Here is a 14,400-nt window from a genome sequence, read left to right as displayed (position 1 = left end):
TTCTGGACGTGTGTCAGATACAATGTATATAAATTGTAACAGAGGAGGTTTACAGCCAAAAGTTAGATATATGCATGAAAGATATATTTTATTGCAAAAATATGGTAATTTGCGTGATACTTGGCAGGTGCTTTCTAGGGAAGGGGGTGGATTAAGGTAGGGTGGGGGAAGGCTGCAGCTCCTACACCAGCCTCAGCTCTGCTCCTTGGGGGTGGGGGCTGCAGCTCCTACACCAGCCTCAGCTCTGCTCCTTGGGGGGAGGGGCTGCAGCTCCTACACCAGCCTCAGCTCTGCTCCTGGGGGGGGGGGGGGGTTGCAGCTCCTACACCAGCCTAAGCTCTGCTCCTTGGGGGTGGGGGCTGCAGCTCCTACACCAGCCTCAGCTCTGCTCCTGGGGGGGGGGGGTTGCAGCTCCTACACCAGCCTCAGCTCTGCTCCTGGGGGGGGGGGGGGGAGGGGCTGCAGCTCCTACACCAGCCTCAGCTCTCCCCTGATGGGACAGAAGAACGGGAAGAGTCTCTCTGTGAAGGCAGTCTCTTGGAAAGTGTAGAGAAGCTCCATGGAGTCCGCATTGTACAGGGACACCAGCCCCCCCTCGTAGTCCAGATACACCCCCAGTATCAGGGGTTCCTCACAAGGGGACAGAGGGGTGTCAGGGTTGGTGCGAGTCCAGTACTGACCATTGCACCCCTGCACAGCCCAGACTCCCACCTTAGGAGACCATTTGATGGATCCCTTCCTGTCCACAGACTCTGCTGCGACCCCCACAGCCCACTCCCCCTCCTGCGGCAGCTGCAGCTCCCAGTAATGTCTGCCTGAGGTGAACCCCCCCTTCCCCAGCACACAGGGATCACTGCAGCGGATTCTCTTGGGGGTGTCAGGAAGACACGATGTGTAGTTTGAGATTCTCACACGTTTCCGACCCTCAGACAGGAGGAGCCGAGGATGCGCTGTTTCTGGATCCAGAGTCACCATCACTGCAGAGAAGAGAGTCAGAATTAGAGATTTAATGCCCAAATAAAGGGTATAATTGTTATTGTTTATTTTCAGGTAACTAACATGAGGCAAAACTATCCAGAAAGGGTGCACTGTACTTTACACTGCACCAGATATCACGTAAAGCAGTACACAGCGCCTACCAGAAAGGACGACTGAACGGTACAATATACTGCACTACACAGCACGTAGAAAGGAGCACACTGAACTGTACAATATACTGCACTACACAGCACGTAGGAAGGAGCACACTGAACTGTACAATATACTGCACTACACAGCACGTAGCAAGGAGCACACTTCACTCTGCAATGCAATAAACAGCACCAAACTGAAAGGAGCACAATATACTGCACTATACAGCACTTACCTGGAAGAAGTGCACTATACTGTGCAAAATACCACACTATACGCAGTTACCTAGAATGGGCAGATTGTACTTTACACTGCACTGGACAGCGCCTGTCACAAAAGCCCTCATTGTACTTTACACTGCCCTACTCAGCACATATCTAAAAGGGGCACATCTACTGTACAATATACTGCACTATACAGCACCTCCCTGGAAGAAGTGCAATATACTGTACTATCCAGCAACTACTTAGAAGGAGCACACTGTATTGTATCTAGAGATGTACATTACACTGTACACTCTACCAGACACCGCCTCTATCTGGAAGGGCCACACCATACTGCACACTGCAGTAGAAAGCACCCATTTCAAATGCCCACACTGTACTTTACACTGCACTCCACAGCACCTGTCTCAAAGGAGCACACCATACTTTACAATATACTGCACTTACAGCACTTACCTGGAAGGACTCTACTGCACAGAACAGAACCCATATGGAAGCAGCACACTGTACTGTACTAGCCTGCACCCAACTCAAAGGAGCTTAAATAGAGTACCGTGCACTGCACTAGACAGCACGTATCCATAAAGAGTGAGCTGAACTACACAGCACTCACCTGGAAGAGTGCACTGTACTGCACAAGAGAACACCTATCTGGACAGAGCACACTGTACTTTAAACAGCACTAGACAGCATCTATCTTGAAGGGGCAGGCTGTATTGTACACGGCATGAGATACAATATAGTCACTATACAGCACCCACCTGGAAGGATCGCACAGTACTGAAAACTGCACTAGACAGCTCTTATCTGGAAGGAGCACACTGTAATGAATCATACTAGACTGCACGGTTCTGCAAGGATCGCAGTGTGCTGTACGAGGTATCACACTCTATTCAAAGGTACACTGCAAGGGCAGCACATGGCCCTGGAGGGCACACTGTACTAGGTAGTACAGTACACAACATAGCATTAGCAAGAACAAAGTACTATATGGAACACTGCACTCGAGCAAACACTGCACTAGATGCCATAGTTTAGTAAATATTAGTTAATGTAGGAGGCACGAGCTCACAAATGTCTTCAGAAACAGAGTTATGGTTCTGACTCAAACGTGTAAAACCACTCAAATTTGCAATTTTTGCACATAACTCAGGCAACCCACTTGTGCTGTGTATAACCTTACACATATCATCATCGATGACATCATAAGAGGCTCCACCAATGACATTGCTGCTTGTTGTTAGAATGTGTTTTGTTTGCCCCCTTTCACATGAGTGTCGGCCAAAAGTATGCTGTGGCATTGGGTATGTGGCAAGGTGACGTAATATTGTGTCTTTTTTGTGTTTTTGGAGAACCTGCAGCTTCAACTAGAAAGACCAGTCTTTATTTATTTATTTATTGTTGCACACATCTCACAGACACACACACACCAACTGATGTGAACAATAATTCTGCCTTCTATGTGGGACAGTGCGTCAGCTGGGAGGTGTTAGCCAGTCACCGTAGTTCGCGTCTCAGTGGATGACTAGTGCCCAGGCCCTAACTCGAGTAACGGAGGACAGCTCTAAGGCCGGATCAGATACCGAGACAGTATTTAGGGGAGAGGAAAATGCAGCAGAACCTGGAAGTGATTTTTCAGTCAGCGAAGTTCTATCCGACGGCTTGTCTTCCAGCAATTCTGAGGGAAACGATGATGGCAGTCATCGTGTACCTTTGCAACCACAGTCTGAGCAGTGAAATGACCATATTAGGGTAGGCCAACCTGAGAGTGGGCATGTGCAGCAGCCAGCACATATGGCGTACTCTCTTGGCAGCCCCACAATTTAGTCCAGCCCACTCACTGGCAATGTTGGATGCAGAATCGATAAAGCCAATTTTTGGACGATTGACTATGTCCATCTCTTTTTGGATGTTTACTTTCTTGTGCAAATTTTGCTTTTAACACATTTTTGTGCCCAACAATTTCTGAAGAAGCATGGAGGTGCTCTAGGACCTAAATCTAGGGCATACCGGTGAACTCCCACCTCACTAGAGGAGTTGGATATTTTTGGGCTTTATCCCCAAAAAGGGGTTAGTGCACAAACCAAGCTTGCAATGCTCCTGGTCTACTCGCACGGTTTGGGTAACCCCCATCTTCGCACCGTACAGGAGCAGAGAGCGTTCTTTGCTATTGCAGCGTATGCTGCATTACAATGGCAATTCTGCTGAATTGCACCAGGACCAACCAGACCATGACAGGTTTTCCTAACCTGCCTATATATTCTAAATCCAAGTTGCCCTTAATGAGCTTATCAAATTCCACAACCAACCTGGGAATATCTAGCGGTCTTAAATATGATCGAATTATCAGGGTATCATCCACCTCTTCTGTGGATCCACCTTCTGAGGACCCTTCCTCCATTCGGGGCATTGCTCCTAAATTCAAGAACCCAGTAGCATCCTAAGCAATTGGAGTTGTGAACACTGAAGTCTGTTCTGTGGGGGGGGAACTCCTGTTAGCCGATTAGGATTCATACAGCTACCTGCGAGTTCTGTGTCGTGGGAACAGTAGTGGCAGCAGACACGCCAGCAGTAGCTACTGAAACTACCAGGACCGGGCCATTTACATCGAAGCAGTCGCAAGAGGGTCGGTCGCCGTCATGGCCGTAGACATTGCTGGGATGGGCACGATTGAAGCTGTAGTGATAGGTGGCTTCCACTGTGACAGGTCCTGAGTCGGGGCAGTCCCACCTGGGGCTGTCGGGGTAGCTCCCCCTGTGTGAGTTAGAGTGGGGTTTACTGGTGCATTCGCATTATTGCCGTAACCTAGGGAACCTCCATCCACAGGCTGGATTATATATTAGGGAGGTGAATGGAATTACATCAAACCCTCCAGAAAATAATCACTAGTCACTATCGGAATTTGTTTCATTCTGAGCATCAGTATCCATTCCTCCTTGAGCGTTCTTGTTCTTGGACTTATCATTTGTCAATACAGGGCACGATGTAACTTCCTCAACCATATCCCTTCTCCACACCTGCAGCTCGGCATCCCACTTAGTATCCATCCAACTATGAACTGTCCTTTTATCTTTGTCCTGATGCTTTTCCTTACTCTTTGCATGTGCAGCACGTTCCCAACCATTCAACGCCTCACACTGTGGTGGTCTAGGTGGGGGCTTCGTCTCATACAGAAAACTTCTCCAATTTTGAATTAAGTTCAAATGAAAGTTATCAGCGGGGAAATTGCAAGGTCCCTTTTTTGTCAGTGATCTTGGTTGACTGGTTAAGCCAAATGCATATGTATGACCTATTCTGAGTGAAGGAAGGCTGCACACCTGCATGTGTGTGCATGCTCAAAGTGTGGAAAGTTTGCACTTTTTAATGAATTAGACCAGTTCTGAGTGAGGAACGCATTCACCCTGCATGTCCTGGATGGATTCTGAGTAACTGAAGCGTGTATTCTGCATGTGTGAACTATTTGAACTAAGGGAAGCTTGCACTTCTGCATCTCATGCACATGTTCAGAGTGAGAGAAGCTTGCACATCTGCATCTCATGGACACGTTCACAGTGAGGGAAGCTTGTACTTCTGCATCTCATGGACATGTTCAGAGTGAGGGAAGCTTGCACTTCTGCATCTCATGGACATGTTCAGAGTGAGGGAAGCTTGCACGTCTGCTTTCATCGACATGTTTAGAGTGACAGAAGTATGCTCTACTGCAACTCAGACATGTTCAGATTGAGGGATGCTTGTACTTCTGCATCTCATGGACATGTTCAGAGTGAAGGAAGCCTGCACGTGATATGTATATGCCTGTAGTGATCCCCCACCTCATGTCCAGTGCCTACCCAATGTACACTGGCAATGCCTACCTTCGAGACAGTCACTGGGGGTGGGGGAAACGGGGGAGAAGGGTTGCTTTTTCTCCGTGGGTCCATGGCACCAGCGACGGAAGTCCTGTCCAATCGAAACCAGAACTGGATTTGGAGTAAAAGGTAATTTATTTACCTCATTCCCATCCCCCCACCCCCCCAATGCACCAACTCAAGTATGGAGGGTGGTGGGAAAGTACCCTCTTGTTGTCAAGTTACCCCAAATTTCTGCCTGATGTCAGTGTGTTTGATTGTCTCACTGGGATCCTGCTAACCAAGACCCCAGTGCTTATGCTCTCTCTCCCCTAAATGTTGTCACTGCATACTAGTAACACAGTATTTCACCCAAAATTGGCATATTAGTCACCCCTTATAAGTCCCTAGCATATGGTACTTAGGTACCCAGGGCATTGGTGTTCCAGGGGATCCCTATGGGTTGCAGCATTTCTTCTGCCACCCATAGGGAGCCCATGCAAAGGTGTTTACAGGACTGCCATTGCAGCCTGTGTGGAATGGTGCATGCACCCTTTCACTGCCAGTTACACTGCACCAGGTCACTTATAAGTCACCCATATGTCAGGCCTTCCAATCCTGAAGGCAGGGTGCAGAGTACCTGTGTGTGAGGGCACCCCTGCACTAGCAGAGGTGCCCCCATGTCGTCCAGGACCATTTTCCTGGACTAGGTGAGTGCAGGGACGCCATTTTAAGCGTGCGCTATAGATAGGTCACTTCCTATGTACAGCTTCACAATGGTAATTCCGAATATGGCCATGTTTGGTATCAAATATGTTGGAATCATACCCCCAAGGCTTTTGCAAGCATTGGTTGTTCGATTCCATGCACTCTGGGGCCTCCTTAGAGCAGCCCCAGTACTGCCATTACAGCCTTCTGAGGTTTTCAAGGCAACCCCAGCTGCTGTCACCTCACAGACAGGTTTCTGTCCTCCTGTTGCATGAGCAGCTCAAGCCCGGGAAGGCAGAACAAAGGATTTCCTTTGGGAGAGGGATGCTACACCCTCTCCCCTTGGAAATGGGTGTTACAGGCATGGGAGGGGTAGCCTCCCAGAGCCTCTGGAAATGATTGTAAGGGCACAGATGGTGCCCTACTCGCATAATCCAGTCCACATCGGTTCAGGGAACACCCCCCAGTCCCTGCTCTGGTGCGAAACTGGACAAAGGAAAAGGGGAGTAACTACTCCCCTGTCCATCACTACCCCAAGGGTGTTGCTCAGAGCTCCTCCAGAGTGACCCAGGGTTTTTCCATCTTGGATTCCAGATGCATTCTGGGAGCATACGAGTGGCCAGCTGTCAGCAGGTGACGTCAGAGTCCTCCCCTGACAGGTGCTTACCTGTGTAGCTGACCAATCCCCCTTTCAGGGCTATTTAGGGTCTCTACTCTGGCTGTTTCATCAGACTCGGATTGCATGACTCCAGCAGGAATCCTCTGCATCATTTACTTCACCTTCTTACCAAAGAAACTGCATCTGGCCCCTCCACAAACTCTACAAACTGCAACAAAGAAGCAAAGACGACTTCTGCAATATAGTATCTTCAGCTCCTGCCAGCAACTGCAACTGTTTTCTGGTTGTGCATCCTCCGAGGACTGCCTGTCTTCAGCCTGCGCCAGAAGAATGAAGTACTCTCCCTTGAAGTGAAGGAGTCACTTCCCTGCTTCAGCAGGCAACCCTCTGGGACGACCGGTGACGTGGGTCCCCTCGCCTGAAGAAGTGCGTGTATCCAGCAATACAGGTGGTGGACTAAAGTGGTCACGACGGTCCAGACGTTCAACCGTCCAACTTTGGTGGCGGTAAGAGTTTGCCTCCCCAAACAAGACAGTAGCCCCGTGCACCTCGTGTTTTGCAGTTGCCAGGGCTTGTTGGCATCCTTCCACGAAGTTCTTTGTGCATCGTGCAGCTCCGGCTCCCAACACTCCTTCCTGGGATGCGCAGCCTCCTGCGTGGTTCTCCGGCGGCGTGGGATCTATTTGTGTAGTGCTGCGTGGGCCTCCATTTGCACCTTCGTTGTCCCTGTGTTGTGGGACTCCTGTGTGCGCTGCCTGGTCTTCTGAGGGCTCTCTGAGTTTCTGAGAGCTCCCTCTGCCTCCCCCTCCTGGGTAGAGTCCAGCAGGTCACTTCTGGTCCCGGGCAGTGACATTTTCCACTAACCGCCAGCTTTGCGTGTGCCAAGGCTTGTTGGCGGAATCCAGTGACGCAAACCAGACTGCAATCATCCATCCGGCGTGGGACATCATCTGCACCAACCATAAACCCGCATCCATCTTTTTGGGTGAAGTACTGACTGTTCTTCACCGGTGGTTCTTCTTTTGCACCTTCATCCGGGTTAGCAGGGCTCCTGTTCTCCGTGGACTCTTCAGTGCTTCTTGGACTTGGTCCCCTTCTTCCACAGGTCTTCAGTTACAGGAGTCCATCGTTTGTGTCTTGCAATCTTCTCTTCGGGTTCGTGCATAATCTTCTTTCTTGTGTTCTTGTGCGTTTAGGAAAGTTACTGTGATATACTCCTGCTTTCCTGGGCTCTGGGGTGGGTTCTATTACTCACCTTTGGTGTTTTCTAATACTCCCAGCGCCCCTCTACACACTACACTTGCCTAGGTGAGAAACCGACTTTTGCATTCCACTATATTAGTATATGGTTTGTGTTCCTCCAGGCCCATTTTTAACTATTGTGATTTTCACAATTTGTACTGTTTTCTAACTCTTTTTACAGCTATTCTAGTGTATATACTGTGTATATTACTTACCTCCTAAGGGAGTAAAGTCTCTAAGGTATTTTTGGCATTTGTGTCACCAAAATAAAGTACCTTTATTTTTGTAACACTGAGTATTTTCCTTCATGTGTGTGAGTACTGTGTGACCACAGTGGTATTGTATGAGCTTTGCATGTCTCCTAGTTAGGCCTTGGCTGCTCATCCACACAACCCCTAGAGAGCCTGGCTTCTAGACACTGTCTACATTTCACTAATAAGGGATAACTGGACCTGGTATAAGGTGTAAGTACCTTAGGTACCCACTACAAACCAGGCCAGCCTCCCACAAGGTTGGACTGCTACTTTTTGCTTGGTGGTAAGGTACATCCAACTCTGCACAGTGGGAAATGGGACTGGAGTTCCGCTGTCAGCCACTATTACTGATGGCACTGTCAAGAAGGTTGGAGTTTCTTGGCAGGACGAATGTGCCTCTTGCATATGGGACCACCAACATCTACATCCGGTAGGTGGACCGTTATGGTGGCGGATGGGGTTTTAGTCGAAAACTCTACGGTGGGACCGTTACTGCCAAGGTCTAAATCAGGCCCTATGTCACTGTACCACTGCCTCCGTCACCGAGTCACGGATTGAGGATGTTCAGGTCCTCTATTAGCATCCTGCTTCCACATCCTGACGATGCTGAGGGAGATCTTCAAATGGCTACACAAACACACTATAAAAACCATCACTCACGCCCTAGTCACCCACAAGTTAGACTACCGGAACACCCTCTGCACATTTATCACCACACAACTCACTAAGACTACAAACCATCCAAAACTTGGCAGACAAACTCATCCTCAGCTTCCTACACACAAGTAACATCACACCACACCACGGGGAACTACACTGGCTCCTAATACACAAATACACTCATTTTAACCACACGCGCACACTCACACACACATCAGAGGCTCAAGTCTATTTACCTTTATATTTCTTTATATCCTCTTCTGGTTTCTGAATTTTCACAACTCCAATATTTGTTCCTTTTTCTATTCTTTTCTTCATTTCCTGCTCTGGGCCCTGAAACTTCACCTTCTTACACCTGAAGGACACACAAATCATTTTAGCGTTATAGAACACTCCGAGGCTACAGGAACAGCAGGAACACCCTGCTATAGGAAATAAAATACTGTAATTACACGATGTTAGACTTGGCCTCCTTGGGGTACACTTGCCAGGTCGAACTGGCAGTTTAAAACTGAACACAGACAGTACAGTGGCAGGTCTGAGCCATGTTTACAGGGCTACTCAGGTGGGTGGCACAACCAGTGCTGCAGGCCGACTAGTAGCATGTGATTTACAGGCCCTGGGCACCCCTAGTGCACTTTACTAGGCACTTACTAGTAAATCAAATATGCTAATCATGGAAAGCCAACTACACATACAGTTTACACAGAGAGCACTTGCACTTTAGCACTGGTCAGCAGGGGTAAAGTGCCCAAAGCACCACAACCAGCAAAACTGAGTCCAGCACACAGTCAAAGACACAGGAAGCAGAGGAAAAAAGACAGGGGAAACCAAGCCAAGGATGCCAGGTCTAACACAGGGAAATCAAAATATGCATTAAAGGAACTAAGCGGCGGTCATTCTGGGTTTCCCACTGGGCTGGCGGGCGACCGCCAAAAGGCCGCCCGCCAGCCCAGTGGGAAACACCCTTCTACGAGGAAGCCGGCTCCGAATGGAGCCGGCGGAGTGGAAGGTGTGCGACGGGTGCAGTAGCACCCGTCGCGAATTTCAGTGTCTGCTAAGCAGACACTGAAATTCAAAGTGGGGCCCTCTTACGGGGGCCCCTGCAGTGCCCATGCCAGGGGCCCCACGACACCCCTCACCGCCATCCTGTTCCTGGCGGTCGAAACCGCCAGGAACAGGATGGCGGTGAGGTGGTCGGAATCCCCCATGGCGGCGCAGCAAGCTGCGCCGCCATGGGGGATTCCTCAGGGCAGCGGAAAACCGGCGGGACACCGCCGGTTTTCCGGTTCTGACCGCGGCCATACCGCCGCGGTCAGAATGCCCTCAGGAGCACCGCCAGCCTGTTGGCGGTGCTCCCGCCGACCCTGGCCCCGGCGGTCAAGGACCGCCGGGGTCGGAATGACCCCCTAAATCTGAGACAAGGAGCGAAATGGGGAAGAAACTATGAAGTGCACTTTTTTCAGAATGACAACTGGTTTAATTTATCCCTACATTTTGGACAAGTACAAGACACTGGGACTCACAGACAGGTACAAGCCCCTTTCCGTGCCGAGTGTTCTACTACACGCAGGGCATCGCACTTGAACAAGTGCCGTTCCTTTATGTCGATCTTTTTGACACTGAAGGATACTGACGCAATCCATGCTCATTGTATCTTGTCTCATTTTTCAACAAGTGCTGCACTCCACACACACTCATTCTAATTAACACTGAACTTTTCACGCACTCACTGTGACTGGAACAGACTGACGTGCAGTGCGTCACACGTGTCTTAGGCAATCATACCACCATAAATGTTTCCGGGCTCATGTGGTATTTTCCTAAAATTGGGAGTTTACCACAGTTAGGAGGTCGTACTCTGAGAACTCAACTATAGCTTCTCAAAATGAAAAAAGACTGTGCGGATGTTTTGAGAACAAGCAGACGGGCCTCAACAGTGTTTGGAGCTTTTGAAAGACGAGTGAGTAGCTATGAGGTGGTCTACGTATAATAATTGTATTAGGTAGTACTGCTGAGTGGATCTGTGTGAGCTCAGTACTGACATCTCCACACTGCAGCCAGACCTGCTTCTTACACACTGAGAGGAGGACAATAAACCAACCTTACCTGTCCAGGGCACTTCTAACATCCTGCAAAACAGAAGAACAGGCAGAAGGATATCAGTTTACACAACAGATGTTAAACTCTGGCAGAAGTTTAGGTATAAGTTGTGAAATTCAAGTGAAACTAAACACATGCAAGTATCTCAATCCAGGAGACACTAGGATGCTGATCTCACACTTCAACACAGTCTGTGGCGCTCTGAACAGGGTCACGTGACGCAACACAGCTTGTGATATTCCAAATGGCACCACAAGGTAGTGGAGGTTTTAAATTCTGAATCAGGCGGTGGCATTATAATCTGTGATATTCTGCATGGTGTCACATGTTGGAGCACTGTGTGATACTATAAATGGGAATACATTACAGTCTGTAATATTCTAATCTAGATTACATGACAGTCTGATATTTTGAATGGTGTCACATGACACTAAGAGAAAGGTACAAAAACACTCCAACATTAGAGCAGCCATCGCAGAAAAACCAGGGCAGGTAAAGAGCCATGAACTTATTCACACTAATTCTGCTGCAGCTCTATATTCAGCGAACAATTTTTAAATATTTTGTAAAACATCAGGCCCAATTATATACAACTGAACACTTACATACAAATTAAACCTTTTATATAAATACATCTGCCGAAATAGAAATTAACTCTAAACCATTTTACCCATTATTTCATAAGATCCAAGTGAACTAGAAATCAAAAGCAAAAAATATAGGAAAAGAAAGGCCAAAAGCAATATAAGACATATCACAAGAAACCATCACACATGCTCACATTTAGTAAATATGCCATCAGCAGCTGTGAGGTACTGACTACAATAACTAACACTAAAGGTGAACATGGAACAAATCTAAATTGAAATCAGCCTGGTACATTGTGACGTCACAGAGGAGCCAATAGAAACCCTGTCTCTGCTCTTCTATTGATCCGCCTCATTCCAACACAGTGGAATGTATAAAACAGGTAGCCCTTGATGGACGCATGAATAACGCCTTCCAGGAAGGGTGGACGCAGGCGCCATTCAGGCATACAAGGCAGAATTACATTTAAGTAACAACTCAATGTTTGTTGATTTCATATATTTGTTTATTGCCAATAATGGCATTTCGGACTATGCACTAAAAAGACCAGTTATTAAAAATATTTTAATCAACTCCCTTTTGATTATTATTATGACATTAGGGCCCTCATTCTGACCTTGGCGGGCGGCGGAGGCCGCCCGCCAAAGTCCCGCCGTCAGGTTACCGTTCCGCGGTCGAAAGACCGCGGCGGTAATTCTGACTTTCCCGCTGGGCTGGCGGGCGGTCGCCTTCAGACCGCCAGCCAGCCCAGCGGGAAAGAGGCTTCCACGATGAAGCCGGCTCGGAATCGAGCCGGCGGAGTGGAAGCTGTGCGACGGGTGCAGTTGCACCCGTCGCGTATTTCACTGTCTGCGCAGCAGACAGTGAAATACATGTAGGGGCCCTCTTACGGGGGCCCCTGCAATGCCCATGCCAGTGGCATGGGCACTGCAGGGGCCCCCAGGGGCCCCGCGACCCCCCCTACCGCCATCCGGATCTCGGCGGTCCGACCGCCGGGATCTGGATGGTGGTAGGGGGGGTCGGAATCCCCGCGGCGGTGCAGCAAGCTGCGCCGCCGCGGAGGATTCAATGGGGCCGCGGTACACTGGCGGGACCCCGCCAGTGGTGCCGGTCCGACCGCGGCTTTACCGCCGCGGTCGGAATCCCCATTGGAGCACCGCCGGCCTGTCGGCGGTGCTCCCGCGGTCCTCCGCCCTGGCGGTCAAAGACCGCCAGGGTCAGAATGACCACCTAGGTTTGCTAGACCGTTAAATACTACAGAGAGCAAGTACAACTCAACGAGCGGCAATGGGGTGTATTATATGGTGCGGTTGTGCGACCTCAGTGTGTAATACACTTACCAACCCCTTTAGGATCAGTAGGTTTTGTTTATTGAACCGAGCCCAGCCCTGGGTAGCTGTGGCGTTAAGCAGCATGGCTTATGCTAAGGAACATGCGTAAAGCCTAAGTGGCAATAGATTGGTCGAAACATGTTGAGAGTGTAGAGAGATGATAGGGCGATGATACCCCAAGACCATCTCACTGAGTGTTTTTAACCCAACCTAGGTGACCCAGAATTAATTATCAGGGATACTTCTAAGGTAGTTTTATTGAGAGATTGGACGGTGGATCCCTTTGAGTGTTTTTGAAACTGAAAGATCTCATTGCTCCACCCCTAGTGCCGGTTACCCAGGGGGTGGTAGAACATGCCCTGTGATGAAGTATGCCTCAGTGGGTGAGGGCACTTTTATCCAATATATGGGGCCCCAGGGAGCGTGTTAATCTTTGATTTTTACCTCCTCATCTCTTTTGTGTGTGTAAGGTTAGAGTTTGGGAGGACTGTTGAGGTGTTGTACCTCGTCCCTTCTTGTGTGTACATAGAGCAACAAAATGCACCTAAAGAAAGCCGAGAAGAGAATCAATGATTCTCCGTCTATAAAGGTGGATAAAAAAGAAAGGACATCAGGGCCCGGGGGGGGGGGGGGGGAGGTTGCTATGTGGCTCAGGTTAAGCCACCACAATGTATTCTCTGCTTCATGATCTGTTGTGTGGGAGGCCTTGTAGAGGATGTCCTACAAGGACAGGAGAGCCTCCATGATGCCTGTTGGGTTTGTGAGGACTCAGCCCTGGTGGTCTCAGGTTACATGAATCACAAGTTACTCCTCTCTCGGTTGTAACTGGAATATGGGGCACAAGCACACGGGCATAGCTCATCTAGGGCCGATGGGACAGTTAAGTGATGGTTGGAAAGGTCCTTGCTGGGGTGGAGGCCACATAACGTCACAGCAAAGGAGTAGTGCCATGTGGCAGGTGTGTGTCTACCCACGGTGTGCACACAGCACTGTCGCAGTGGGGTGGGGAGCTATGAAAAGAGGCCAATGTACTGCCCGGGGCCAGAGAAGAGCAGTAACCTCGGGGGCCACCAGAGGAGCAAGCCATACCCCGCCCTAGAAGACCGTAACCTTTAACCTGCAAGCCGCGCCTCCCTCCCCATCCGCCAAGGAGGCCATCCTGGGATCTCACCTCAAGATGTGTAGCAGACGGTACGGGGACGATGGGCTAGCCCGGCTGTTTTGCTTGTATACCGTGTATTACATGGGGGGCGGGTGCTGCAGACGCCCGACCCCCACGGGCTAGCATAGGCACGTCCTACAGCCCTGAATGGTGTGAATACTATGTAGGCCAGGTTCAGGGGTTTCTTCAAAATGGGCGCCAGCTTGTGGACTATATAACAACAAACAACAAGTGACATACTTCAGGAACAAACCCAGGTATGGAGAACCTTTTAAGCACCTACGTTCAAGAATTACACAATAAACATATGTTATTACAATTCTCACGTTGAACCCCGGGATGAAGCAGTTGGCAGTCAAAGTCGTTCTACCAACTACTTTGTGACATTTCCTGTCCTAAGGGGGCAGGACTTGTCTCTGTTCCACATCAAAGTTTCTACCAGTTCTTAAGGCGGCTTTGTCTGATTTCCTGTGGTGTGGTGTGTCATGTGGAGCAATGTTGTTCTCTTATTTTTTTTCATGCAACGTTTCTACCCCCTGAGACCAGCGGTG

General features: G+C 49.3%; 1 protein-coding gene across 1 annotated transcript in view; it reads right to left on the bottom strand.

Moving 5' to 3' along the window:
• Nucleotides 1-62: 62 nt before the first annotated feature.
• Nucleotides 63-14,400, bottom strand: part of LOC138282995 (E3 ubiquitin-protein ligase TRIM39-like) — a 34,481-nt gene continuing 20,143 nt past the window's right edge. Inside the window, exons 4-6 of the mRNA XM_069221089.1 lie at nt 10,775-10,797; nt 8,902-9,020; nt 63-977 (exon numbers count right to left, since the gene is read on the bottom strand). Of these exons, the coding sequence (XP_069077190.1) occupies nt 469-977; nt 8,902-9,020; nt 10,775-10,797 (651 nt within the window). The 3' untranslated portion in view covers nt 63-468. The remainder of the gene's footprint in view (nt 978-8,901; nt 9,021-10,774; nt 10,798-14,400) is intronic.

Source organism: Pleurodeles waltl, chromosome 2_2 (genome assembly GCF_031143425.1).
Source record: "Pleurodeles waltl isolate 20211129_DDA chromosome 2_2, aPleWal1.hap1.20221129, whole genome shotgun sequence".
Lineage (NCBI taxonomy): Eukaryota > Metazoa > Chordata > Amphibia > Caudata > Salamandridae > Pleurodeles > Pleurodeles waltl.
Note: the sequence above shows the minus strand (reverse complement) of the source record. Positions and strands in the feature narration are given on the sequence as shown.